Source organism: Phytophthora sojae (genome assembly GCF_000149755.1).
Source record: "Phytophthora sojae unplaced genomic scaffold PHYSOscaffold_4, whole genome shotgun sequence".
NCBI lineage: Eukaryota > Oomycota > Peronosporomycetes > Peronosporales > Peronosporaceae > Phytophthora > Phytophthora sojae.
The window spans coordinates 5,161,882-5,187,615 of NW_009258118.1; the positions used below are offsets into that span (position 1 = coordinate 5,161,882).

Sequence of the window (25,734 nt, forward strand, 5' to 3'; positions counted from 1 at the left end):
AGGACCCCATGATAGTAATGACTCATTATCATGGTAGTGAGTCATTACGCACTTCAAGTGCAAGTAGTGACGCCGAAAGCATGCTCACTTTGCTTTCCGCCTCGGACCAAGACGGCCGAACTCCTGGACTGCCAAGCCAGACCCCTCTGCCCACGCGGAATGCTGCGGGGGCCTCGGCGCTGGTGACCGGCGATCGAGTGGACAAGACCGAGGGGACATAAGGACCAAGACAGCCTCCAACTTGACGCGGACAAGTACGTTCCACGCTTGGTTCGCGGCTAAAGTGCGGACGTGCGGGGTCAGTGCGGACTGGGCCCTTTCCTGTTGGCCACGCGTCTTCCACCCCAGCACCAGTGCGTCCGTTACCGACAGGCTGCGCATCGTTCTGGGCTCTCAGAATGCGGTTGAGTAGGTCAGCGCGTGGAACCCGCCGACTTCGACCTGTGAAGGCGTCTTCAGCGTCTTTGTCTTCTCTGTCTTTGTCGCTGTCTCGGGCGTCCGTGCTGAGGTCTCGCCAAGCGTTCTGCGGAGCAGAGGACAAAGGTCTTGCTTGCCTCTCGTGACCTAGGCGGATAGTGAATGCAAAAAGTTAACTTTTCGGTACACTTACACGGATATACTCCTCTCGATCTAGCCTGGTTTCATGCTATTGCATGCAGAGAATTGTAGGTTGCAGTCCCTCTGAAAAAATTGAACACTCTTTGCATGCAAGTTGTGCATCAACTTGCTATTGAGCTGACACAACATGAACTGCGAAGCTAGCTCCCGATTCTTCCAACATACTTGAAATCTGCTGCTTCACATGAACCGAGTAGAAATACCAACGCCAGCTTACGGAGCCACGGGCGTGAACCCCTTGCGTGGCGGGTTGAGCGGCGCCGTAATGTGCTTCTTGGACTGGGCCACAGACTCCTTGGCCGTCAGCATCTGGTCCATCTTCTCCTTCACGCGGCGCGCGTAGTGCTCGTCCACGTCCTTGAAATTCTTGAGCGTGCGCTCCTGCACGGGCTTGGACGCGTTCACGAGCGAGGTGGCGATGTTGTCCGTGAGTCTCTCGCGGGCATCTTCATCCAGCACCTTGCGGTAGAACACGCGCACTTGAGTCAAGTTGTCATCGAACGCCGACGAGTACTTGTCCACAACCGTGTGCTCCCCGTCGTACGTGGTGTAGCGCAGCGACTCAACCTCCTGCGGTCCCCCCATGCTGTTCGGGAAGTAGTTTGGCGTATCGCCCATGTTTCCGTTCACAGCAAAAGGACCATCACGCTGGTATGTCTGGGGCTCGTTCAACGGACGGTTGACTGGAATCTGCTGGTAGTTCTTGCCCAGTCGGTGGCGCAGCGTGTCCGGGTACGAGAACAGTCTTCCTTGCAGCATTTTATCGGGCGACGGCGCGATACCCGGCACCATGTGCGAGGGCGCGAAGGCGAGCTGCTCGATCTCGGCGAAGTAGTTGCGCGGGTTCTTGTTGAGTACCAGACGCCCAACCTCTTTCAGCGGGAAGTCGGCGTGTGGCCACACTTTGGTCACGTCGAAGGCGAGGAACTTGTTCTTCTTAGCCTGCTCGGGCGTCATGGTCTGGATGTACAGCGTCCAGGTCGGGTACTCGCCGCCTTCAATGGCTTCGAACAGGTCGCGGTTGGCGTAGTCCGGGTCGGCTCCAGCGAGGAACGCGGCTTCGTCCACGGGCATGTTGCGGATGCCTTGGTCCGTCTTGAAATGGTACTTGACGTACGTGATCTTGCCCTCCGCGTCCACATTGGCGAACGTGTTGCTGCCATAGCCGTTCATGAACCGGTAGCCGTCCGGGATGCCGCGGTCCGAGAAGAGGAACGTCTGCTGGTGTAGCGACTCCGGACGCAGCGAGAAGAAATCCCAGACCATGTTGGCGTCCTTGAGGTGCGAAGCTGGCAGGCGCTTCTGCGAGTGGATGAAGCTTGGGAACAGGATCGGGTCCCGGATGAAGAAGATAGGCGTGTTGTTGCAGACCAGGTCCCAATTGCCCTCTTCGGTGTAGAACTTGATGGCGAAACCGCGTGGGTCCCGCATCGTGTCGGCGCTGCCCGACTCCCCGGTGACGATCGAAAATCTCACAGCCACAGGAGTGCGCTTGCCCACTTCCGAAAACATCTTGGCGCACGTGTACTCGGTGATCTCCGGGTGCGTCATCTCGAAGTAGCCAAAAGCCCCGCCTCCTTTGGCGTGCACAACGCGCTCCGGCACACGCTCGCGATCGAAATGCGAAAGATGATCGATGAACTCGAAGTCCTGAAGCAGAATTGGCCCCGTCGACCCGGCAGTCGCAGACGCTGTCAGCCCGAAGCGAGGCATCGGGGCCCCATTACTCGTCGTGCATATCATTGGAGGCGGCATAGTTGGGGTGTTTTCTTGGCTGCGTTAGTCCTAGATCCAGCAAATCGAAAACTGATTCAAGATCGAGACGAGAGATCATTTGCTGGCCACCGTTAGGTCGGACGTGGTAAACACATTGGGACGAGTCCAGTGGAACTCTCCTCAGTGTGTCTCGCTGTTCCTTCTCGTTCTTTTTGGTGTCTGGGACGGAGGAGCTCAACTAACCAGCCCTATTTTTGCCGCGTTTCTCATAGCGACCAAGGTCTAGCGCTTATACTTCGATGGTTCCCCGTTCCTCTTGCTTCGACTGCATCTGCTCCTGTGGTAAAGTGTTGCTGCAAAGCTGGCTGGAGTTGCAAGTGACGCATCGAGGTGGCAAGTATTCTATTGAGAGGCTGCTGGCTCTGGAGGAATACACAAAGACAGCGTCTGGCCTTCGAGTGCTCATTGTGTGTCTAGGTACGCCACTACCGATGATGACTTTGACGATGGCGCAAGAACTGCTGCCTCTGGAGAGACCGAGTGCAGGGTGGAGAGAAAACCACGGCTTCTGGGTCCGCTTGGCTTTATTGGGGGCTGTCATCGCCCATACAGCAGCAGTTCAAGCGCACTACCACGTGGATCAAGTGTACTTGTCTCGCATGCAGCGACTTTCAATTGGAGGGTTGGTTGGTATCTCGTTCTCGATTATCACAATGGGGATCTCTTCTGCTAGCATCTTCCCTCTTCCCTTTATCGTGATCACTGGCGTCCCCCTCTTTTACCCGCTGCTTCTTCTATCTCTGTTTGTCATTGCTGGATCGCGATTTTCCGCGCCATGGCCGCAGACTGGAGTCAGACCTTCCGGTATATAACATACATTGCTACCCAGGTGTTGATGGCCACGATTTATCCTTGCTATCAAGTACTGTTCACGTTTGCAGTGGATATCGACTACGAACTTGCCGCGATTCTGCTCTTGCCCCTCATCAAAATGTTCATGAAGTACCTGCTCTCGATCACGACGACGCACATGGAGGACTTGATGCCCGAAGCTGTGATCTTCACCGCAGACTTCTTCAACGCTCTGTATGTGGCTACGTGCATGCAGAGAACGTCGTCATTCACCACGATCGCCATTATGATGACGCTTGATTTAGGGAGCACTGCCATGAGTTTGCTCGCGCTTTACCGGCAAACGAGTAACATTCTTGATCGAATACACCGCGTAATTGGAGATCGGAACCGAACGAGTTTGCTCACCTCAGTCAGCATTCTCTGCCAGAAGACGCATATTTTCGAGAAGCAAGTCCGAGCAGGGTCGAAAGTTCGAGCGATTATTCAGTACCGACTAAGCGATGCAAACAAAGCTTTGGTTGAAACTCTGGATAAAGTACCGAGTATGACCGCAAGAAATCCCAGCCCCTCCAAAACGCCTTGGTATCGAAGACTCTTCTCTCATCAGTGGGAAAAGCGAGTCGGGAGCGTTCACCCCGCGGAGAGAACCAATCCACCTACGGAGGGGCCAGTTCGTCTAGAGAAAGCGTCTGCTGTCCAGAGCACGTGCATTTTACAAGACACTTTGGAGACACTTTTCACGGCGGAATGCCACGTTCTGACCGAGTACTTGGAGGCGCTCATCCCCATGCTTTACGGCTGTTTCGTCCTCGTGGTAGTTCGCCTCCCCAGCGCTGAATATCATATCGACATGAGAGGCGTATCAACGGCCAACGCTTTTTCCACTGTTGACAGTGTCTTTATCCTGGCATTGCTAGAAATTTTCTCGTTTCTGGTGCTTGTAGTCGTGATGGAGCGAAATTGTGGCATGAAGGCCTTCTACCAGTTAGCATTTGTGTTGGAATCTCAAAGCCTGCTGGTTCAAGATAAACTTACGACATGGGCGCTCGTGACAATGGCATTTCGAGTAGTTCACTTCGGTAAGATCTGTATGTTCAACGTTACTGGTAGGGTCGCGACGCAAGGACCAATGTCTTATGTGTGGGGATTATGATTCCAGGCGTTGATTTCTCATTTCAATTCGATTGGATTAGTGGCTAACGTGGGCCAGAGATGGATTAATAACTGAGTTTTGAAGAATGGAGATACTTGTCGGTCGATCGCTTCCTGTAATCAGCCCACAGATTGTATTTTAGTCAATATCTCTTGATCCACGTTCTATAATTAAAAAATATCGTGAAACTTGCTGTTACTACTAGTAAAGGTTGTTAAAGTCGAAGCAGGCCTGGACGTCCACCTTTCCCTGACCGAGCCAGAGGCGCTATGATTCATTCATCGACACCAATTCTCCCACAACCAGAAAAGACAAAAGCGCATCAACCTTCCACAGGAACGCGTACTGCAACATCCTTGCCGCTCCTGCAATCGTGGTTCTTCAATGCTTCGCGATGTTTCCTCAAGTTGCAACTAAGTCACAGTGGCGGTAAGTATTCCGTCGAACGCTTGATGGCTCTCCACGAATACACGCAAAATACTCCACTTTGGCGCGTGCTGCTCGTTTGTTTCTGCACCCCACTGCCCATGGTTCTGCTTGTGTTATCGCAAGAAGTCATCCCACTCAGAGACCCTACCGCTGGCGGCGCGCAAACTATGGCTCTGGATCCGAATGGGGGTTCTTGGAGCTGCGGTTACGTACGCGTTGCTTGTATATATCTCCTACATGATTGACCGTGCCCAGCTCTCGTTCAAGCAGTTTTTATTGACCTCTGTTGCCGTTGGAGCGACCTATTCGATTTCCGCCATGGGTATCTCCGCTGCCTGGACGTTCCCAATTCCGTTCATGGGCATCTCACTCTGGTTCGTTCTAGTGTTCTGGATTGTGGTGTGGTTTTGCACGTTCGTAGGCTGGCAGACTCTACGAGATATATTGGCGCAGTGACGCAGACTGCTGAGGTATATTCTCTTTATTTCAGTCCAGATTGTGATGGCGATCATCTACCCGCTGTACCAGGTGCTGTTTGACGCCATGCAGAGAACACCCTACGAGCTGTCAGTCATTTTCCTGTTACCTCTCATCAAGCTCATTATGAAGAATGGCCTCGCTCTCACGGTCAACCACATGCCCGACATGGTTCCTGAAACGGTGATCTATACAGTGGAGTTCTTCAACGCGCTCTACGGGGTGTCTTGCATGCAAAAGGCAGCCTCACTCAGTGCGGTAGCATTGATCATGGCAATTGATCTCTCCCAGTCTGTCGTGGATCTGTTCGAAGTTCACCATGCTACGAAGAACAACCTGGCGAGACTCGGAGCTGTTTTAGGAGTGGGAAATACTGGAGATGGACTTGTGACCGCCATTCAGCCCCTTTGCCTGGGTTTAAAGCGGAGTTCCAACGAAGCGTGGAAGGATTTCCGTGTGCGATCATGTTTAGCGTACAACTGTTATCCGACTTCTGAATCTAGCCCAGACCTCACTGCTGGTATCATGCGATCACACTTATCCACGCGTACAACGGATAGTATCCGAAGTATTGTGTATTATCTGGGACATCGCGCCAGAGCAAGTATCCGTCCGAGTGAAGCTACAAGTCCAGCCGCATCAAGTGCGCACAAAAGTATCCCATTAGCACCCTCGGAGTTGGCTATTTTAGAAGAAACCATGGAGATTCTATTCACTTCCGAGTGCGTGATTCTCGACGAGTACCTTGAGTCAGTTGTTCCCTTTATCTATGGCAGTATAATCCTCATGGTAGTCCACCTACCGAGTGCTCCCTATCACACGGAGCTGATCGGGATCACCGCTGATAATGTGGCGGGTACGGTTAAGGGAGTTTTTTGAACGGTATCCTCGAACTGGTATCGCTAGTTCTAGTGATCCTACTGATGCGGCGAAACTGTGGACTGAAAGCACTCCATCTTCTAGCGTTTGTACTGGAAACTCACATGCCACTGGTTCAGTGCAAGCAAATGATTTGGATCTTGATGACTTTGGCCTTTAGGGTGGCGCACTTTGGTAAGAGAACACTATGTTATAATGACAGTCAGGATGTACCTAATCCCTCCACGTGCTGTCTACGACTAGGCGCCGACTTCACCTTTAAATTTGCATGGACTGTCAGGTGAGGGATTGCACGAGCTTAATTGAAGAATAACCGCTCTTGATTTCAAAAATTTATAAAAAGCTTTGGCGACAGTATACAGCAACGTTAAGTTTTCGTGCTTTTAGAGATCACAACTCATTCATACGATTGTACGAATTTCGCTTTTCGTACCGAGATTAAATCTTGCGCCTCGGTTTGGAAGCAGACATGAATAGTGTAAATGCATGCAAAAGTATGCCCGTCGCGACTTCGGTTATAGTTAGCAGCGCCAACGCAGGGCAAATGGTTGCCGCAAAAATGGTTCGACCGGCGGACTCGACGCTGATAGTCCCAGACAGCACACACGCTCAACATGGAGCTTCTCTACGTTCCTATCTCGACCGACTGACTCGTTTTTGGTTTTCACTCCAGCTGAGTCATCATGGAGGCGAATACTCCGTCGAGCGGCTTATCGCGCTGGATGAATATGTACAACGCACTTCGTTCTTACGCGTGGCACTGGTGTGCCTCGGAACGCCAATGTCTATCGTTGTAGTCACGGTGATACAAGAGGTAGTGCCACTACAGAACCCGAGTGGTGATTGGAGTTTGAACTATGGACTGGATTCGGTTGGGACTCTTGGTGGCAGTTTTAACTAGTGCAATGGGCGTACATTCGACGTGCATGATCGGAGGGGCCTCGCTATCCGTATTGTAGCATCTATTGTTGGATGTTACGGTGGTAGGAACTACGATTTCTGTCTGCATGGTTGTTGCAGCGTACTGGACCTTTCCGATTCCGTTCGTTCAGATCCTGCTGAACATGGTCTTCGTTGTTATCGTGGTAATTTCATTTCGAGATTGTTGGGTCTGAAGCATTTTACCGGCTGATTTCACGTCGGAAGAAGCTTTTTCGGTACCTTTGTTTCCTGGGGCTGCAAGTTGGGATGACGGTGATCTGTCCATCCTATCAAGTCTTGTTCGACCACACAACAGACTTTTGGTCAGAGCTAGCGGTGCTGTTTCTTCTCCCCGTTCTCAAGATCATCCTCAAGAACTTCTTGTCGTATTCAGTATCTCACATGGAGGATTTGGTTCCTGAGACCGTTATCTTCACGGTCGACTTCTTCAACGCGGTGTATCTGGCAACCTGCATGCAACGCGCCAACTCCGTCTTTACGATGGCGATAATCATGGCGATTGATCTATTACAGACCGTATTTGCGTTGCATCGCCTTGATCGACAGACGTGTAGGATCTTGGCGGAGCTCCGTGTAACTATGGAGAATGAAAATCATACCGATAACGTGAATTTGCTGAGTGCAATTCATGCTCTGTGCGACAATCCAAGGAAGCTCAAAAGGCAAGCTCGCGGAGTGATCCGTGTGTACTCGTGCATGCCGCATCGCCTTACCGCGTCTGGATCTGGGCTGTTACGCAGACTTCACGGGCCAATGGGCGATGCAGCGAAGACAGAATCGTGGATCACTCGGCCCAACCTACTCGAATCCCTTAAGGCTGTTACTATTGGGAGTCGGACTACGTAAACCGGGTCATCTCGCGCGTCCAACAGATAAAGCTAGCAGCCCTATTATTGCTCGAGGGTTTTCATCCCGAAAGATTCTGCCAAGCGGGCAGCAAGGCGAAGGATCTCGCCATCTTCTTTACGACACGCTTGAGGTGCTATTTACCTCTGAGTGCCTACTCACTGAATACTTGGTATCTGCTGTCCCGATGCTCTATGGGAACTACATCCTGATGATGGTTCGGCTCCCCAACTCAAAATATCACACGGAGCTACAGTGTATCACTCGTGAAAATGTCAGCCACACTGTGCAGACCGTTTTCGCTTATGCCGCTCAGGAATTTCTATCATTTGTGGCGCTGGTGCTTCTATACGGCGAAATTGCCAGATACAGGCCCTCTACCAGGTTGCGTTTGTGTTGGAAACGCACATGCCCTTGGTGCAGACAAAATTAATTAGTTGGGTACTGGTCACGCTATCATATCGGGTCGTGCATTTCGGTAAGCTCTATCCTTGATCTAAATCTACGAGACCATTTGCTAATACCCCATTGATTGCCTCTTTCAGGTGCCGATTTCACATTTAAATTCAGTTGGATTCGTAGCCAAGGAGGCTAACATGATCCGATAAATATGCAAAATCCAGACAGTGTCAAAGTTCCGTGTCTCTATCTACCGTGGTATACTTTTGTTGTTCCTCTGTGATATGTTTTATTTCGTTGGACACGGTGTGTGGGTGCGTACAAGTGATTTTAGTTCCAACTGGGTAAAGGATATCGCACACTGTTTGTTTGAAAAAAGTCTCTGAACCGAGCACTAGCCCACAACCACTCGATCCAAATGTTGGTTCATCCGAACAGAGCACTTCTTAGTGCTCTTTAAATAAAATTGAAATTTAAAGAGATTCAATTCAGAAGACCCAACTTTCTAACTCGATACATTTATAGTTCGTGTTTGGTGCTGCCTCGAAATAGTCAGTCAGACATCTACGCAATCGCGTTCGCACACTTGTCACTAGAGAGATTGCACACCAGCACAGACACCATGGCGCCGTCTACGCGGCCAAGAAATCGGCTTCGCGCTTTGCTGAGAGCAATCGGTCGTCGCTGGTCGAAACTTCAGATCAGTCATCGCGGGGGCACGTATTCCGTTGAGCGGATCCTGGCGCTGAGTGAATATGCGCAAAAGACATCGACGACACGTGATTTGCTGGTGTGCATCGCCACACCGGTGCCGATGATTACAGTGATTCTTCTTCAAGAGCTCATTCCCCTCCAGGATCCGCAGCAGGGAAACGCTACGAGATTGTCGTGATCCTCCTCCTCCCCGTGATAAAACTTACCATGAAGAACTTACTGTCGCTCACTATTCCGCATGCTCCCGCTGGAGGTCATTTTCGTCGTAGCCTTTTTCAACGCATTTTACCTGGTTACGTGTGTGCAGAGCGCGTCTTCCACTAGCGCAGTAGCGACAATTCTAGCCCTCGACATTTCACAATCCGTGCTCGAGTTATACCGTCGTCACGGCCGTACTCGAAGTATCGCTCGAAAGGTGAAACAGGCGATTGGATCCGGCGACCTGAACCATTTGGTCTTGCTCAATGCCGTACAAAACGTGTGCGAATCCCCGGATAAACTGGACTCGCATCTACTTCCTGGAATTCGACTGCGCTCGAACTCGATCTTGAAAACGCAGCACAACGGCTGGCTGGGGAATCTCGAGAAGAGGCGAGAAAGCGAGACAACCACCTGAATGACGTCCCCAGATTCGAGCATGATCGAGCACAGGGCCAAGTCAAATGCATCCGGCCAAGACCGAAAAGCTGCAGTCGTTGAGATTCTTAACAAGTGCTTGTCTCGAAATCGCTCATCGGTGCAGCCACTTGCATCTATTCAGATGTCCGTCAGACCGTCTTCGCCGGTCGATACGATACAAGCTCAGCCAAAACAATCTCCAGCAACCGATCAACCCAACTTCCTCAGCGAAGCTCTAGAAGTTATCTTCACGTCCGAATGTCTCGTGTTGACCGAGTATCTGGAGGCGGTGATTCCCATTCTCTATGGTTTATACGTGAAAGTGCTTGTCAATCTCCCCAGTGCTCAGTATCACATCGAGCTTCAAGGCACAACGGCTGACAATGTGGACTCGAAGCTGCAGAGTATCTTTGTCTATGCTGTGCTGGAATTTGCATCGCTGGCTGTACTGATCCTTGTGATGCTGAAGTATTGCGGCGTACAAGCACTTTACCAGCTGGCGTTTGTATTCGAGAAACAAACGATCCTTGTCCAAGCCAAGCACGTCACCTGGGCATTGATCACACTATGCTTCAGGGTTGTACACTTCGGTACGTTTGGGAGACGAATGCACATATTTTCTTCTGGGTTTGACGGATTCGTTGTTATGACCAAAATTCAGGCGTAGATTTTACCTTCAAATTCGGTTGGACGCGCTGAGACTTAGGAAACATCCATTAGTAGTAGCATTAGAAAAAAAATCTTTCGAATCTTACACTAACGTTCACAGCTCAACTGACTGTGTGTTCCAACGATATTGGCACATAGCTCGTTAAGGCAGGTCTGATCACTGTAGAGTTTTGCAAACATCCAGTCCAATTTTATTCATAGCGTGGCTGTGATGGTACTCTTCGTCCCAATCGCGTTATAAGCTTTGGTATATTTCTGGCAAGTTTCGCATCAGCACACACTATCGACAGTTCATTTAGCAATGACCAGCTCTGTATCTCCTGATGCCTCCGAACGGGCCCCCAGCATGCAACAAAGACCAGCTACGCACACGAGGACCGAAGTCGTACGGGCAAACGATTGGGTCCTCAAACTCTCCAAGGCCTGGCTGGCAGTACAATTAACGACCTACGGAGGGAAATACTCGATTGAGCGAATTCTAGCACTGGACAAGTACATCCAACAAACGCCACTTTACCGGGCGGTATTGGTATGTATTGCCGTACCGACTACGCTGATCTTACTAGTCTTTGGCCAGGAAAGTATCCCTTTACAAGACCCTTATGAAGGCTGGAGCTCAAATTATGGCTTCTGGGTGCGCGTTTGTTTACTTGGAGCCGCCGTGGGGTACGCAGCCGCAACGTACGTTGGGTATATGATCGACGGAGCAGCATTACCTCGTCGCCAACTTGCGCTCTTCACCGTAGGAGTGGCGATGAGCTACACTGCCGTAAACATCGCAGTGGCAGCTTGGTTGGTATTTCCGATTCCATTCCAGGCTTTTTCAACGAACGTGTTTATAATGTTCATATTGATCGGGTTATATCGGGTCGTCGTTGGAGGCTCTGTATTCCGTGAAGTTTTTGCACGACGAGGTGAGCTCTTGGCGTTCAAGAACTTTGTACTGGTGCAGATATCCATGCTATTGGCCTATCCAGCCTTTCAGATTTTGTTTGGACTTGTTACGAATACTCGATGGGAGGTCCCGGTTTTGATGATTCTGCCTATCATGAAGCTTGTTATGAAAAACCTAATGGTCCGAACTATCAGGCACCGGGAAGATATGATACCGGAGGAAGTCATCTTCATCGTCGACTTCTTCGACGCGTTGTACCTGGCCACGTGCATGCAAAATGCTTCGTCAACTACGTCCGTTATAGGGGTCGTATGTCATCATCTGATCCAGAGTGCGGTCGAATTGCGTGAATTACGGAGGAAAACCCGCAGTACGTTCGTTCGGCTACACAAAGTCACGGGACTTCACGATAGGAATTTGTTTACAGCTGCTAGGGCACTTTGTCAGGAGCTCAAAAGTGAGCTACACGCTGATTTCTCGAGTGTCCAAGTGTACTCGAGTGTTCCCCACCGAGTGTCAGCTGAGAGCAAGATTCTACTTGAAGCGTTAATGTACAACCAGAAGGTAGTATCATCTCGCAAAAGTCCGGTACCGCCCTCAAGCAAAAACCACGTCTTTCAACTCCTGCTAAGCTTTCGAACGACGATACACCCAGCGTCGACTGTAGCAACTCCACCAAGCAACAAGGAGATATCAAGATCTTCAGCTTCAGATAACTCTGCCGAGCGGAAGACAGTGGAATGTGCGCGGCTTCTCCACGACGTAGCTGAGGTGCTGTTCACGTCCGAATGCCTCGTTCTGACAGAGTTCTTGGAAACGGTCATCCCCATTTTGTATGGGAACTATGTCTTGTTGATGGTTCACTTGCCGAGTGCGCAGTATCACACTGAAATGGCATATGTCACGAAGGAAAACGTTGCCGGTATGGTCCAGGGGATCTTTGTGTACGGCTTCCTCGAATGGCTTTCATGTACAATTGTTGCGGTCATCATGTACCGGGACTGCGGAATCAGAGCTCTTCATCAGCTCGCGTTTGTGATCGAGACACAGATTCACCTTGTGCAGGCTAAGCTTGTTCTCTACGTTATGATTACGTTGACTTATCGCGTAGTTCATTTTGGTACGTCCCAGCATGAGCTTGGGGGTTCTGGTCTCTTTGCTATATTTTCTTTGTAGTCTAAACCACGCTTAAAATTCTTTGCAGGCGCGGACTTTACTTTCCAGTTTTCCTGGATGAAGACCTAATATGAACTACGGCAGCTAGCTTAAACTGCCATGTCTACTAGCAGAGGCACAAAAAGAAGATATGTGCTAGCTCATTTATTGTCGTGTGTGTGCAACCACTGGAACTTAAAGGTGTAATCCGTTCCTGAATAACAGAAGCGAGGATGGTTATACAAAAGGCAATGCCTTAGAAATCCTAAAATGGCATTTCCAGTATGCGTACCAACGTGTTGAATGGATGACTGGAGTACGTAAATTATCCAAAGTACCAGCAGCCCTTGGACAACTGTCCAATCCGTTTTGAGAACAAAGCTCAGAATTGATTCCGACACTAGATTGTATCGACGACGGAGCACAGCCAGCAACAGTACGGACGAAAGTAGCTGCAACGAGCAGTAGATCAGCAGGCTGCGTATCGTTGTCAGAAGTTCAGCCTCGGACATTTCGTCGAGGTGGGGGAAATACTTGCGATTCGGAAAATGGTACACTGCCGCAATGTAGATGACTATAATACGAACAAGTGAGAAACGGGGCTGAATGCCACAGTGACTAACGCTTACCGTAGAGAACTGGGACCATCACTTCCGTGTACTCAACCAGCAACAGAAACTCCACCCGCCTCAGAACACGACAAGTTTCCCGCACAAATTGCTGCTTATCATCCAGTGAGAGTTGTTCCATCGTCTTGACGGCCATATCTTCGTTGAACGAAAGTTGTTTAGTTGGGTCAGTGTCGGTGACTTCAGCTGGCATCACCGAATTTTGCTTAACCGGAGCGGATGCCTTACCCCAGGCAAACTTTGACGAGGATCGAGAGGGATTGGTAACTGAGGGTTCAGGTTGATGCACGGGATCCGTGCTCGAATTCTTGTGATTGTCGATGAAGGAGAACGTCGCTTGCCTTTCGCTGGGTTTTGGCACTAGCGCGACTGGATGGTAATAAGCACTGCCGTGTCGATCATATTAGCCCGTGTGACACCAATCCCCATTTTGGTGCTCAACTCGTCAATACGCAACATAAGATTCCGCAATCCGTACAATGCGATGCAGGAGCCTAGGAAATCTGCGGCCATAAGGGAAATTGTGACTGCCAACGACGTTGCGTTGCGCATGCAGCTGGATACGAATAGTGCGTTAAAAACCTCCACGTCGAAGGCAACAAAAGCTGGTTGAAGGTCAGGTGCGTGCTGGGTTACGTGATACAGAAGCTGCTTCTCCGTCATCTTGATCAATGGTAAAGCGAATGAGCTCAGCACGAGTTGAGCTCCAGTGTATTCGCCAGCGGACAAGAACGCGTAGTAAAATAATGGATAGACCACAGCAAGGCTGGTGACCGCGTTGGCGAATATACCGTGGCGCTTCAGCTGAAGCCGGATTACTTGGTTACGTCGACATCCAGGACCCATGTAAGCCCACAAGCCTGAAAGGATGAGCGAGAGCCACACCAAGTTGAGCGTCAAGTACGAGAATGGGACGGGGAAGCCGATTGTCAACGCTGCTACGAACTGGAATCCCGTGTAGATGGCTGCGATCATAGCAGACATGGTGACCAGCCAAACTGGTTTTTCGGGGATTGACGTTAGCGAGGGGTGGTGCAGTGGAACGAGCACAGCGATCGTGAAGCAGGTCATAATGAGCCAAGTGCGAGCCCAAAACATGCCGTTAGCGCGAGGGCCTTCTTCGGGCGGAACAAGCGGCAGTGCGTCGGAGACCAGCGCAATGATCAAGCACGGGAGAGGTATGGTTGCGATTACCAGGAAGTTCACTGCACTCGAGGATTGTTACTGCTCTAGAAAGTGATGCAGCATTTGTAGTCGGTCCAACGAGTAGAGCCCCTTGTGTTCAACGTGTAGAGCGTACCATGCACGTTTGCACGCACTGTATGCGCTCCGACCAAAATGCCAGAACATGGAGTGTGTCGACTGACTGACGAAAGATAGTAGAATGCCCTCCTGCTGCTTACGTTGTTGTCTGAGTCAACGTCGTCGAACACACCAGCAATAGACGAGTTGTTGCCAACATCCTAACGTTACTTTCTGACCGGGTAAGGTACCAATCCCGCACAAGTCCACCAGTAACATATCAATTGGTATGAATAAGCGAAAGCAAATAATAGACGCCTCGGGGAAACCCCAACTTGTCGTTCTGATCCGCACAACTCGGTTCGACAACAGCCACTACTACGTAGTATATCTCACTCTCCGCAATTAGCTGACGAATATCATCACGTTCGCGCTGGAGTTGCCTTTATTTCAGAACTCCACCATCCACCAGCGTCACAAGGCCTAGCCGAGTGGAAAAGTGCCCGCAGTTTATCGCGGCGATGTCTCCCAACGCAATCGCGCCATGTAGCGATGACACTGAGGCTCTTCCACTGCCTCAACCGAGCGATCAACTCCAACACCCCGTCGTTGCTTTCCTTGCCAAGGCAAAACGTATTTGGAATTCCCTTCAAATCAGCCACAGCGGTGGAAAGTACTCCGTCGAACGACTACTAGCTCTGGAAGAGTACGCTCGAACCACTTCGCTCACTCGCGTGCTGCTGGTATGCATCGGCACACCGCTGCCCATGGCCATCGTTATAATCCTGCAGGAATGTGCGCCACTGCGAGACCCGTCAGAGGGTTGGAGCGCAAACTACGGCTTTTGGATTCGCGCAGGTGTTCTTGGAGGTATCGTGGCTGTCGGTATGGCTGCTTTTGCTCTCTCCATGATTCCGGGGGTGGTGCTGTCAAATCTGCAGCTTGCCCTGCTATGCATCGGTACAGGGGTTAGCTATCCCTTCGCTGCGATGCTTGTGGCCGCATTGTGGGTATTCCCGATTCCGTTCATGATCCTCACGATCATCAGTTTGTACGTGACGCTGTTCGCCGGGTTTTTCTGGCTCATTGTCGGGAAAGACGTCATAAGCGAGATGGGGAAGCATACCGACGAACTCATTCTTGCAGTCAGCTTCAGCGGCTCACAGTGCATGATGGCGTTCGTCTACGCATTCTACGCGGTGCTTTTCGACCACGCTGCAAACACCCATTTCGAGGTGCCAGTGATTCTGCTGCTCCCGATCATCAAAATCATCATGAAGAATCTGGTTTCTCGGACCATTGTGCACATGAAAGACATGGCCCCTGAGGCCGTCATCTTCACCGTGGACTTCTTCAACTCCATGTACCTTGCTACGTGTATGCAGAACGCGTCCTCGATCACGACGGTGCTTACGATGATGGCAATCGACATCACGCAGACCATTTTCGAGTTACGGAGCCTTTACTACAAGACGAGCACCATTGTGGCACGACTAGAACAAGCGAATGGCTCCATTACAGGCTGCGGCAGTCTGCTGCCAGCGGTCGAATCGATTTGTCGTGATACCACAAAGTTTGCACTGCAAGCTCGGGAAAACGTCATTCTTGACTCGTGTCTGCCTCACAAATTGTCCGCTGAAGGCCGAACTCTGCTCGAGACATTGAAGAGTGTACCAGGGAACGGAGTCCGCTCGATTCCTCGATTCAGTGTAGTAGAGCTGCGCGACTCGTTCCGGTCAAAACTCGATAAAGCCCGCGCCCACACATCACCCAAGTCCCTTTGGAAATCCCGACGCTTGAGCTCGAAAAAAATTGAACCCAGCAGCGCCGTCACTCAAACAAGCGTCAAACCACTCCGCCGGGGCACAAAAGAGGGCAAAGGCGGGCTTGATATGATCGCTACACCGCACAAAAAGATTCTTAGTGAGACCCTGGAGGTGCTTTTCACTACTGAATGCGTTGTGTTGACAGAGTACTTGGAATCCATCATCCCCGTGCTGTATGGGAACTTCGTGCTGCTGGTCGTGCATCTTCCGAGCGCACGGTACCACAAGGATCTGGTCGGGATCACTCCAGACAATGTGGGGGGCACAGTCAGCAACATCTTCATCCTCGCCACGCTCGAGTTTGCCTCATTCATTTTCCTCGTCTTCATGATGATGAAGAATTGCCGCCTCAAAGCGCTCTACCACCTCGCGTTCGTCCTGGAGACACAGATGCTTCTCATCCAGGTGAAGCTCGTGACCTGGGTGCTCATGAGCTTCAGTTTTCGCGTGGAACACTTCGGTAAGCCCGTTCATGCCTTGTTTAGGGTGATCTTCTAACATTGTGCTCTGTTGCAGGTGTTGATTTCACCTTCAAGTTTGCTTGGATGAACCAGGGAGGCTAGCCTGAAGTGCAAAGAGTAGCCTTGGAAAGTGTACCAACGTAGACTCTTAGTACATTTTTTCACCAAGCAGCCAGTGTCTTCAGTTTCAGCGACCCCATATTCCAAAGCGACGCTGAGCTAACAACGAAGAAGTGGTGATAATGGACGAGCTCCAGAGTGTGGGCATTGGTGTTGCGCTTGGCCTGGTACTTGTCTCCTTCTTGACGCTCTATCCTGGTGGGCCCTTCGACTACACAGCCGACGGCACCCACACTAGTGACCATTCCTCGTCAACTCCCGCCTCCAAGAATGAACAAGGATCTCCAAGCACGGCAGCTACACCAGCAATCAGCTCGGGACAGCCACAGAAGCAGCAGCAGATCGCTGAAATCGAGAAGGCGGCCCAGCGCGTAAAGGTCCAGAAGCTGCAGGAACTGCTCGGTCTGGAGAAGGACAAAGCTCAGGAACTCGTGCGACGAGCCAAACAGGAAGCGATGGACGCGGTTGAAACGCCTGGAAGAGCACCCAGCAGCTACACTGGCAGCGGCAAGAGCGCCTGGCTGGATCGCGCGTTCTTCTTCGTCATGTTTGGTCTCCTTGTCTGGGTGTTGTGGCAGGACTACAGCATCAACCTGTTCTCCGTTGCAGCACACATGATGCCACGCGAAGCTAACGTGGTGCGTCAGGTGCTCGCAGCGCCGCGAGATCTTCTGACCCAGTTCTTCACTCTGTGGGAATAGGCGACAACAAACGTTAGAACCATCAGCAATAACAAAACATGCATGCATGCAACTAAAGTCTCTGTATTTGTCGTGGTGGATGGTGTTGCGGGCATGCGCACACGCTATTCAGGTTGTATCAACGTCTACAGCAGGCGCTTCTCGGCAGCGCGTGCGTGGCCCTCAAGTCCTTCCATCCGCGCCAGTAGTGCCGAGTCCTGCACGAGTGCCTGCGATGCCTCTGCATCGTCGATGCGCATCCACGTGCGGATACGGAGGAACGTGTGAACGGAGAGTCCACCAGTGTACTTGGCGGTGCCGCCAGTGGGAAGGACGTGGTTAGGGCCGGCGCCGTAGTCACCAAAAACCTCGGCCGCGCGGCCACCAACGAATAGTCCGCCGTAGTTCGACACCTGGTCGGCAACTTCACGCGCGTTGCTGGTAATAATCTCCAGGTGCTCGGGCGCCAGCACATCCGACACGCTCACGCACGTGGCCATGTCGGGGCACAGCACCGCGAAGCCGTTCTGAGCGCTCACGCTGGCAGTCGGGGCCGAGCGCAGCGTCTCCAGCTGCTTGGTGAGCTGCTCGTTGACGGCGTCGATGATCTTCTGGCTCGTGGTGACCAGGATCGGCACCGCAGCCGTGTCGTGCTCCGCCTGTGCCAGCAGGTCAGCGGCGATGGTGGCGGCGTCGGCGCTCTCGTCGGCAATGACTAGGCACTCAGACGGGCCAGCCAGCATGTCGATGGCGCACTTGCCGAACACGAGGGACTTGGCCGCCGTGACCCACTTGTTGCCGGGGCCCACAATGATGTCGCAGGCGGGGATGCCGCCCACGCCGTAGGCCATGGCAGCAATAGCCTGGGCGCCTCCCGCCGCAAGGAAGTAGTCCGCGCCGGACAGGTACGCCGCCGCGAGGGTAGCAGGCGCCGGACGCGGGGAGGCCACGACCACCGTCTTGACGCCGGCCACGCGCGCGGTCACGGCCGTCATGAGCACGGAAGACGGCAGCGGGTAGCGGCCGCCGGGGGCGTAGCAACCAGCCGCGTGCATGGGGGACACCTACACAGCATAATAAAAACAAGTTAGTCACTCATACCAATCACCGCAGCCGAGCTAGCATGCTCTGCGTACGTCTTGGCCCGCGAAGCCGCCCTCGATTTTCTGCTCGAAGTTGCCGATGGACGCGCGCTGCGCCTGCGCGAAGACCTTGATGCGCTGCGCCGTGCGCTGCAGCACCTGCTGCTCGTTCAGCGGCAGCGCGTCGAACGCGGCCTTGAGCGCGTCCTGGCCCACGAGCAGCGGCGCGTCCTCGCTCGGCACGTCGCCCAGGCGGGCCGCGTGCTTGTGCAGCGCCGGCTCACCGTTGTCGCGCACGTCGTTGACGATGGCCGTCGCGTCCTGCAGCGCCGCCGGGTCCACGGGGTCGTACGCGAAGCTGGCCACGTCGGCGGGGGCGATCTGCTTGAGCGGTGCTGCGGCGGCCATGGCTGTCAGAGTGATGGTCTCTCTGCGGGTGGAGGCGGGTTGTCAAATGGCTGAAACGGTTGAACCGCCGTGTTTACATCCGCGGCTGACTCACGGCGGAAAAATCGTGTGACGCACACCGCTTCAAGAATATCAGCCAATGAGATGGGACCACCAGAATGTTTGTGCAATTCCTTCGACTAAGTACGGTCTCCATTCATTGGTGCAGCCACTTGAAGTTGAAGGTAAAGTCCGCGCCAAAGTGCACGACGCGGAAGCCCATGGCCATGAGCATCCAGAGCAGCAGCTTGCCCTGCACGAGCGAGCGCTGCGTCTCCAGCGCGAAGGCCACCTGGTGCAGCGCCCGGAAGCCGCCGCGCTGGTGCAGCAGCAGCACGAGCGCCGCCATGGACAACAGCTCTAGTGCCGCGTAGACGAAGATGGACTGCACGCGGCGCTGCACGTTGTGCACGTCGACGCCCTCGAGCTCCGAGTGGAACTGGGCGTTGGGCAGCTGCACCATGGCCAGCATGAACCCGCCGTACAGGAACGGCATGACGGACTCGAGGTACTCGGACAGGACGAGGCACTCGGTCGTGAACAGGAGACGCAGCGTCTCGCTTAGAACCTCTGAGAGCGGCTCGGACAAGGAGCTCGGGGGCACGGGCATCACAGACACGGCTGGGTGGATGCTGGAAGTAGAGCTGCAGGTGGACTTGATTTTGGAGGGAAGGCTGCGGAGAGCTCGGGAGATGCGGACGCGCGGTGGAACGTCCGTGCTGGCCCCGCTGGGGATGGGGAGACCGTGGCTGTTGCCAGGGTGCTGTTGGAGCTGGTATAGAAGCGCTCTGCTGGAGGCGGAGAGCTCGTGTGGGAGACAGGAGGCCAGTCGAATGTACGTGCGCTTCTGCTGCGTGAAGGTGTCGGTTCGCTGGCACAAGGCCAATGCGTTGTCGAGCACGCTCTTGTGGGTCGATGGGATCCCTGTGACTTCTTGCAGACGCTCTAGTACGTTGTCAGTTCGTCGATAGAGGTCTTGCAGAGCTATCGCTGTCTGGATGACGTCGACCGCCATGATGGTTGCAATTGTGATGGAAGAAGTCGCACTCTGCATGCTGGTTGCCAGGTACACGGCGTTGAAGAAATCCACAGTGAAAATAACAGCCTCGGGTACCAAGTCTTCCATTCGGGCGATTGTGAGCGACACGAGATTTTTCATTGCGCTCTTGATCAAAGGCAGCAACAGCAACACGGCGAGCTCGTATTCAACGTTGTCGGATGCTGCTTGGAAGAGAACTTGGTAGAATGGATACACGAGCAACAGCAGCATCTGTGCTGCGAGGAACCCAATGAATGTGTAAAGCTGGTTGCGTTGTGCGAGTATTTCACGGAAAACACGCTTGCCCGCGACAATTCGAAAAGATGCAATGAGCACTGTGAAGAATGCGGTGCTCATCGTTATTGCCATGAACGGGATTGGGAAGCCGAGGGATGCAGCCACAGCGATCGCAGCACCAGTATAGTTCACGGCTATGCTGACAAACAGTGCAAGAAGCTGAAATACCGAGAACCGTACGCCATGCAGCAAATGCCTCGCTTGGTCTGCAGCTGCAAGAGCGACGACGCCAGCTTGAAGTGCCGTACGAATCCATATCCCATAGTTTGCTTGCCATCCGTCGCTCGGGTCTTGCAGCGGTATCATTTCAACGAGTAGTACCAACACTATCATCGGCATTGGGGTAGTGACACAAACGAACAACACGCGCAAGATCGACGCGGTTCGGGTGTACTCGTTCAGCGCTATCATTCTCTCGATGGAGTATTTGCCACGGTGGCTGATCTGCATGGCGAACCAGGTTCTCTTGAGTTTAACTGCCCAGGGTCGTAAATGTTTTCCGGTTTCTGTGGCTACGAACGAGTAGTAGCGAGTTCTCACCCGATCCATCTCGGTGGGCAACGCTGTCGACACCATTGGGATATGTGCAGCTCGGCGGCGATTTCCTTTCTGACAGAGTCCGCCAAGACGTGCCGCGATTTCACGCACAACACTCGCTTGCACTTGGCTGTACTAGGGGGGTATTTCTGGAGGACGTGTGTCGATGCCAAAGTAGACGTTTTGACACAATCTGGACTGGTATCGATTTAGCCCACGAGACCCAAGTTAGCCATCGCTTGCGTTTTGGGCGCGAATCCAATCAAACTGGAACGTGAAGTCGATTCCTACACAGAAAATTAAGATTGTGAGCTGCAGTTCCTCAACGACAGCACAAATCAAGGGCGTACCGAAATGTACAACTCGAAAACCTAGTGTGATCAGCATCCAGCCCATTATTTTGCTCTGGATCGACAGCATTTGGGTTTCGAGAACAAAGGCGAGGTGGTACAGTGCTCGTATCCCACAGCTTTTCTTGACGATGAAAGCAAACAGCACGAACGATCCAAGTTCCAGCAGCCCGTAGATGAAGACTGCTCGCACCGTCGAGCTGACGTTGACCTCTGTGACACCATCCAGCTCTGTGTGGTATCGCGCGCTCGGGAGGTGCACCATCATGACAACGTAGTTGCTGTACAGCAGTGGGATGATACACTCGACGTATTCTGCGAGAACGATGCACTCGACCGTGAATAATATCGAGAGCGTCTTTCGGAGACTGGCGATGTGCTGAACGGATGGAATGGCAGCCACAATATTTTTGGTGGAGCCCCGCTTGGTCTTCACCAACTTTGTTGGAATGGTCTTGGTGGGCACGATTGGGTGAATCATTGCGCCCCATTGCTGACTGAACAACACGCGAAATCGAGCAAGATCGGTTGCCGCAGAGGCGATGCTCTGCACTGTCGGCATAGATTGAGTGTTGGATGAGCGAGGACCGGGTTTCACGGCATAGTTGTCAAGATTGTTGAGAGTTCTCCTGCCCGCTACCGATAATTGGTGTGGGAAGAACGAGTGAACCTGTACTTGCGTACGCTCTTCCACTGTGAATTCCTCGTGACATTGACACAGCAAGCATGCCGCGTTGACGAGGCTATCTCCCACAGTCGCGACATCGATTGTCTGGTGAAGCTGCTTCATGATACTCGTTGACGAGTAGTAGATACCTTTTAGGGATATCCCTGTTTCTGCGAGATCGATAATCATGATCACCACGACGGCGAAAGACGACGATGAGCTCTGCATGCATGTAGCGAGGTACACGGCGTTGAAGAAGTGAACGGTGAAGATGATGTTCTCGGGGATTAAATCAGCGATGTCGGCAAGGCAAAATGATACGAGATTCTTGAGCACCATCTTGACGACAGGGAGCAGCAGAAATACGGGTAGCTCATACGCAGAACCTGAGACCGACTTGAAGAGCACTTGATACGCTGGATACATCACAACCATCAGCACCTGAATGGAGACTGCTCTGTGGAAACGCTGTAGCTGGTCTCGATCTGCAAGCACGCTGCGGAAGGTCGATGGTCCAAGAATGGCGCGCATTGAGCCGACCATCAGCAGGAGGAATGGGAGCGTCATTACGATTATCATGTACGGGATTGGAAACACCCAGAGTGAGGCAACCATGACAGAGGCAGCGGTATAAGTTATTGCCATGAACACAAACTGGAAGGCGAACTGGCGCAGCGATACGTTGATGCCTTGCAGAAGATAGTTGAGCTGAACAGTGATTCCGTGGGAAGTTATTCCGCCCAAGATGGCGGCCCGAATCCAAAAGCCCCAATTCGCTCGCCAGCCATCTTCCGGTCTCTCAAGTGGCAATGATTCCTGCAGGATGACCAGAATAATGAGCGGCAGTGGCGTCCCCAGACAAACGAGCACCACTCGAAGCAAAGACGTTGATCGCGTGTACTCCTCCAGTGCGATCAAGCGCTCGATGGAATATTTGCCGCGGTGACTCACTTGAGTCGCAAGCCAAGCCCGTTTCAGTTTGGAGATCCCGGTACGAAAAACGACGAGCGGAACGCGCGTGATGCTAACTCGACTTGGCTCAGGCGGTCCGGAAGCAAACGGCGTCACACTCGTGGGCATGATGACAGAGCTCCAGACTGAGCAACTGAGGTTCGGCAAGTTTGAGTGGAGTGTCCAAGTATAGAGGTCGGCGACAATGGGCCTTATTTCTGTTTCTTATCTATATTGCGCGTTCTTGTCGAACTTTCCGAAGTCGATTGATTGAATCGACCGAGCCAAATCGCCAGCAAACCGCCCGAGATTTTGATTTGACTTAAGTTTACTATGTACGTAATAAAGTACGAAATAACGGTTGATTCCAAAAGACTTGAAATTTGTATTCAGCGATTTCAACCCATATGGTAAACCGACCCGAATCGGCAATATTGGCCAGAATTCACAATACAATACGTGAAGTGTGTAGTGCTCGAGAACTTGAGTGACGCTGGGATGAGAAGTCGAAGCCTCTGAAAGCAAGGCAACACACAGTAGTATACTCCGACAGCTACAGTAAGGTGGTGCGAGACGCGAGTTCAAGTCAAGGATTTCGGCGGTTTTGTCTCCAAATTCGAAACATCATACCAATAGCTACTTTTGAGCTTGCGCGTCTTGAGCTGAGGAGTGTGCACAGCTTGTTGCAAACATGTCAGTGGCGCCATCGCCTCTACCAGGGCCCAATTCAGGGTCTCTCAACGTGCCGAGGTTTCGTTGTCCGCTCTGGCTATCGGAGTTTCGCCGTTCATTGGCACGGCTGCAAGTAAGTCACTATGGCTACAAGTACTCTCTGGAGAGACTTCTGGCGCTTGACGAGCACTCCATTTTGGCGTCCACTGCTGGTGTGCATTGCCACGCCACTACCAATGGTCCTGGTGATCCTTTCTCAAGAATCGCTGCCCCTCGCAGTCTGCGAGTCGCAGATCCTGAAGACGAGTGGAAAGTGCAATACGGCTTTTGGATTCGTTCTGCTTTCCTCGGTGGTGCCATTGGTAATACGTTTATTGTGCAGATAAGGCATCTGTTAGGCGGCTTCACCATATCTTTTCAAGATCTCTGTGTGCGCAGCGTTGGGATTCGTCATAACGCCCATACTGGTTGCTGCGTATATCGTATTTCCTGTCCCCTTCATGACCCTTGTGATAACGGGACCTTCAATGGCAGTGTTCTTTTTCTCATTCCGGATAATTCTCGGCCGCCGAGTCTGCGCTGGGATTTTGGCTCGCCGCAAGCAGCTTCTTCGACTAATGGCATATTTTACGACTCTCACCAGTTTGTGCTTCGTTTACCCCGCTTATCAAATTATTACCCATGCTGCTACTGGCACGAGGTACGAGCTCCCGTTGATCCTTCTGCTCCCAGTGATCAAGCTCGTCGTGCAGAATATCATCGCACGCACGATTGACAACGTCGATATGATCCCTTAAGCAGTCATCTTTGGCGCGGATTTCTTCAACGCTACCTATTTGGCCACATTATTGCAAAGTACGTCATCTAGCGCGACCATGGTGGTGATAGTATTCATGGATTTGGCGCAGGTAGTGCGGACATTGGTTCTACTCCTCCAACAAGCAGCCAAGATTAACACCCAGCTACTTCAAGCTCTAGATGGGTCTGACTCGGACCTATTATGGGTTAGCTCACTCTGTCGGAGACCACAAAACATCGGCCCGCAGCTAAGCAGTTTTCGACGTCACTCCAGTATTAACCACAAGCTGTCTGCTGCTGATTCCAAATTACTGGTGAATTTAGGCCAAATCCGAGAAGTGCCTATAAATAAACATGGCGTATCAACCGAAGCACGAGCCCACACGCTTGTTTCTTCCTCGTCGATCGATCAGCTGGAATTAATCGATACAGCCCTCGAAGTATTCTTTACGTTAGAGTGCGTCATCTTGACTGAGTACATGGAGGCAATTATCCCAATGTCCTATGGGGTATTTGTACTGGTGATGGTGCACCTTCCAAGCGCTCAATACCATATCGATCTGTGTAGTAGGCGCCTGGGACAGGCTAGTTCAAGTAGACACTTCGCAGAGTCGTTACCTACGGCAATAGCAAGCATGAGAGCGTGGTGCACTCTCAGCATTTGTATACTGCATACCCAGGAGGCATACTAGCAAAGACAAACTAACAGAAGCCACCGCGGCGTCAGCCGCAGTGACTCCATTCAATACAGAATTCAATTTACCTCCAAGCACGGATTCTCAAGCAAGCAAGCAAGCAACTTAGGGTCGCGAGACACTACAAAATTAACTTAAGCTGTGGACAACGATCCAAGCACGGGCGATGAGTCGGCCCCAGCAGAAGCGCAGTCGCGCGAACACCGCTGGAGAAGATGGTGACGCTGCGACGCCCGCTACAAACAAGCTCTGGACGGCGATGGAGCCGCCCCAGATTGTATGCTTCTTCCACGAATGTGACGGGGTCACACAGCACAATGCACAGAGGAAGTGCGTGCGGATATTACTATCCAGGTGAACAGCAGTTCACCAGTTCCCGGCCTCAAAGGGAACGGTTTGCTACAAAGGAGTAGGTTATAAGACTGACTGTATTTTGGTAGAGGTTAACTTGGTCGTAATACAAACTACAAGTTAACTATACAAAAGCCCACACAAACTCAAATGGTTGGCTTGCGGAGCTACTGGTACTATGTACCATGCACTCGAGAGAGTGACACCCGTCACTCTTCATGTAATGGGCACACTTGATTGTACCCCGTTACATCCTCCCCCACTTATCTGAGAATCACATCTGATTCTCCAATCAGCTTCAAGAGAATCCGAACACCCAAAGGTCAGATTCTCGGGCGCTGCCGCCGCAAGGCTGGCGCGCCTCATCGTCACGCCCACAGTGACTTGAACCCGCAGTGGGCACCCCGCGCGGAACCCCCCTGCCCTCGGCGATGTTGGCCGCGAAGCCGACGCGTTTAGTGGCCGTATTCACAGCGCTAGCAGGCGCAGAGTGCCTCGGCACGGGATGCATGTGCCTCCAAACTT

The 25,734-nt window shown here is 52.2% G+C and overlaps 10 protein-coding genes across 10 annotated transcripts; 4 read left to right on the forward strand and 6 right to left on the reverse strand.

The window, feature by feature from the left end:
- Nucleotides 1-831: 831 nt before the first annotated feature.
- Nucleotides 832-2,373, reverse strand: PHYSODRAFT_504391 (hypothetical protein; the record flags this gene model as incomplete). The annotated part of the gene is made up of 1 exon (XM_009528992.1): nucleotides 832-2,373. The coding sequence occupies one exon, from the start codon at nucleotides 2,371-2,373 to the stop codon at nucleotides 832-834; it is 1,542 nt and encodes a 513-aa protein (XP_009527287.1).
- A 260-nt stretch (nucleotides 2,374-2,633) lies between these two features.
- PHYSODRAFT_500715 (hypothetical protein) lies at nucleotides 2,634-10,345 on the forward strand (the record flags this gene model as incomplete). Its single annotated transcript, XM_009528993.1, has 4 exons — nucleotides 2,634-3,140; nucleotides 7,229-7,888; nucleotides 9,771-10,236; nucleotides 10,308-10,345. 4 exons carry the CDS (start codon nucleotides 2,634-2,636, stop codon nucleotides 10,343-10,345), a joined length of 1,671 nt encoding a protein of 556 aa, XP_009527288.1.
- Nucleotides 10,346-10,661: 316 nt separating this feature from the next.
- On the forward strand, nucleotides 10,662-12,386 carry PHYSODRAFT_498473 (hypothetical protein; the record flags this gene model as incomplete). The annotated part of the gene is made up of 2 exons (XM_009528994.1): nucleotides 10,662-11,603; nucleotides 11,898-12,386. The coding sequence occupies 2 exons, from the start codon at nucleotides 10,662-10,664 to the stop codon at nucleotides 12,384-12,386; spliced, it is 1,431 nt and encodes a 476-aa protein (XP_009527289.1).
- A 140-nt stretch (nucleotides 12,387-12,526) lies between these two features.
- PHYSODRAFT_504560 (hypothetical protein) lies at nucleotides 12,527-13,115 on the reverse strand (the record flags this gene model as incomplete). Its single annotated transcript, XM_009528995.1, has 3 exons — nucleotides 12,527-12,579; nucleotides 12,658-12,939; nucleotides 12,995-13,115. The coding sequence occupies 3 exons, from the start codon at nucleotides 13,113-13,115 to the stop codon at nucleotides 12,527-12,529; spliced, it is 456 nt and encodes a 151-aa protein (XP_009527290.1).
- Nucleotides 13,116-13,354: 239 nt separating this feature from the next.
- On the reverse strand, nucleotides 13,355-14,065 carry PHYSODRAFT_504126 (hypothetical protein; the record flags this gene model as incomplete). The annotated part of the gene is made up of 1 exon (XM_009528996.1): nucleotides 13,355-14,065. One exon carries the CDS (start codon nucleotides 14,063-14,065, stop codon nucleotides 13,355-13,357), a length of 711 nt encoding a protein of 236 aa, XP_009527291.1.
- A 692-nt stretch (nucleotides 14,066-14,757) lies between these two features.
- Nucleotides 14,758-16,625, forward strand: PHYSODRAFT_501338 (hypothetical protein; the record flags this gene model as incomplete). The annotated part of the gene is made up of 3 exons (XM_009528997.1): nucleotides 14,758-15,971; nucleotides 16,059-16,522; nucleotides 16,579-16,625. The coding sequence occupies 3 exons, from the start codon at nucleotides 14,758-14,760 to the stop codon at nucleotides 16,623-16,625; spliced, it is 1,725 nt and encodes a 574-aa protein (XP_009527292.1).
- A 140-nt stretch (nucleotides 16,626-16,765) lies between these two features.
- On the forward strand, nucleotides 16,766-17,344 carry PHYSODRAFT_300985 (hypothetical protein; the record flags this gene model as incomplete). The annotated part of the gene is made up of 1 exon (XM_009528998.1): nucleotides 16,766-17,344. The coding sequence occupies one exon, from the start codon at nucleotides 16,766-16,768 to the stop codon at nucleotides 17,342-17,344; it is 579 nt and encodes a 192-aa protein (XP_009527293.1).
- Nucleotides 17,345-17,469: 125 nt separating this feature from the next.
- Nucleotides 17,470-18,813, reverse strand: PHYSODRAFT_498283 (hypothetical protein; the record flags this gene model as incomplete). The annotated part of the gene is made up of 2 exons (XM_009528999.1): nucleotides 17,470-18,387; nucleotides 18,460-18,813. The coding sequence occupies 2 exons, from the start codon at nucleotides 18,811-18,813 to the stop codon at nucleotides 17,470-17,472; spliced, it is 1,272 nt and encodes a 423-aa protein (XP_009527294.1).
- Nucleotides 18,814-19,009: 196 nt separating this feature from the next.
- Nucleotides 19,010-20,737, reverse strand: PHYSODRAFT_501714 (hypothetical protein; the record flags this gene model as incomplete). The annotated part of the gene is made up of 1 exon (XM_009529000.1): nucleotides 19,010-20,737. One exon carries the CDS (start codon nucleotides 20,735-20,737, stop codon nucleotides 19,010-19,012), a length of 1,728 nt encoding a protein of 575 aa, XP_009527295.1.
- Nucleotides 20,738-20,953: 216 nt separating this feature from the next.
- On the reverse strand, nucleotides 20,954-22,822 carry PHYSODRAFT_499948 (hypothetical protein; the record flags this gene model as incomplete). The annotated part of the gene is made up of 2 exons (XM_009529001.1): nucleotides 20,954-21,499; nucleotides 21,674-22,822. The coding sequence occupies 2 exons, from the start codon at nucleotides 22,820-22,822 to the stop codon at nucleotides 20,954-20,956; spliced, it is 1,695 nt and encodes a 564-aa protein (XP_009527296.1).
- Nucleotides 22,823-25,734: the final 2,912 nt, after the last annotated feature.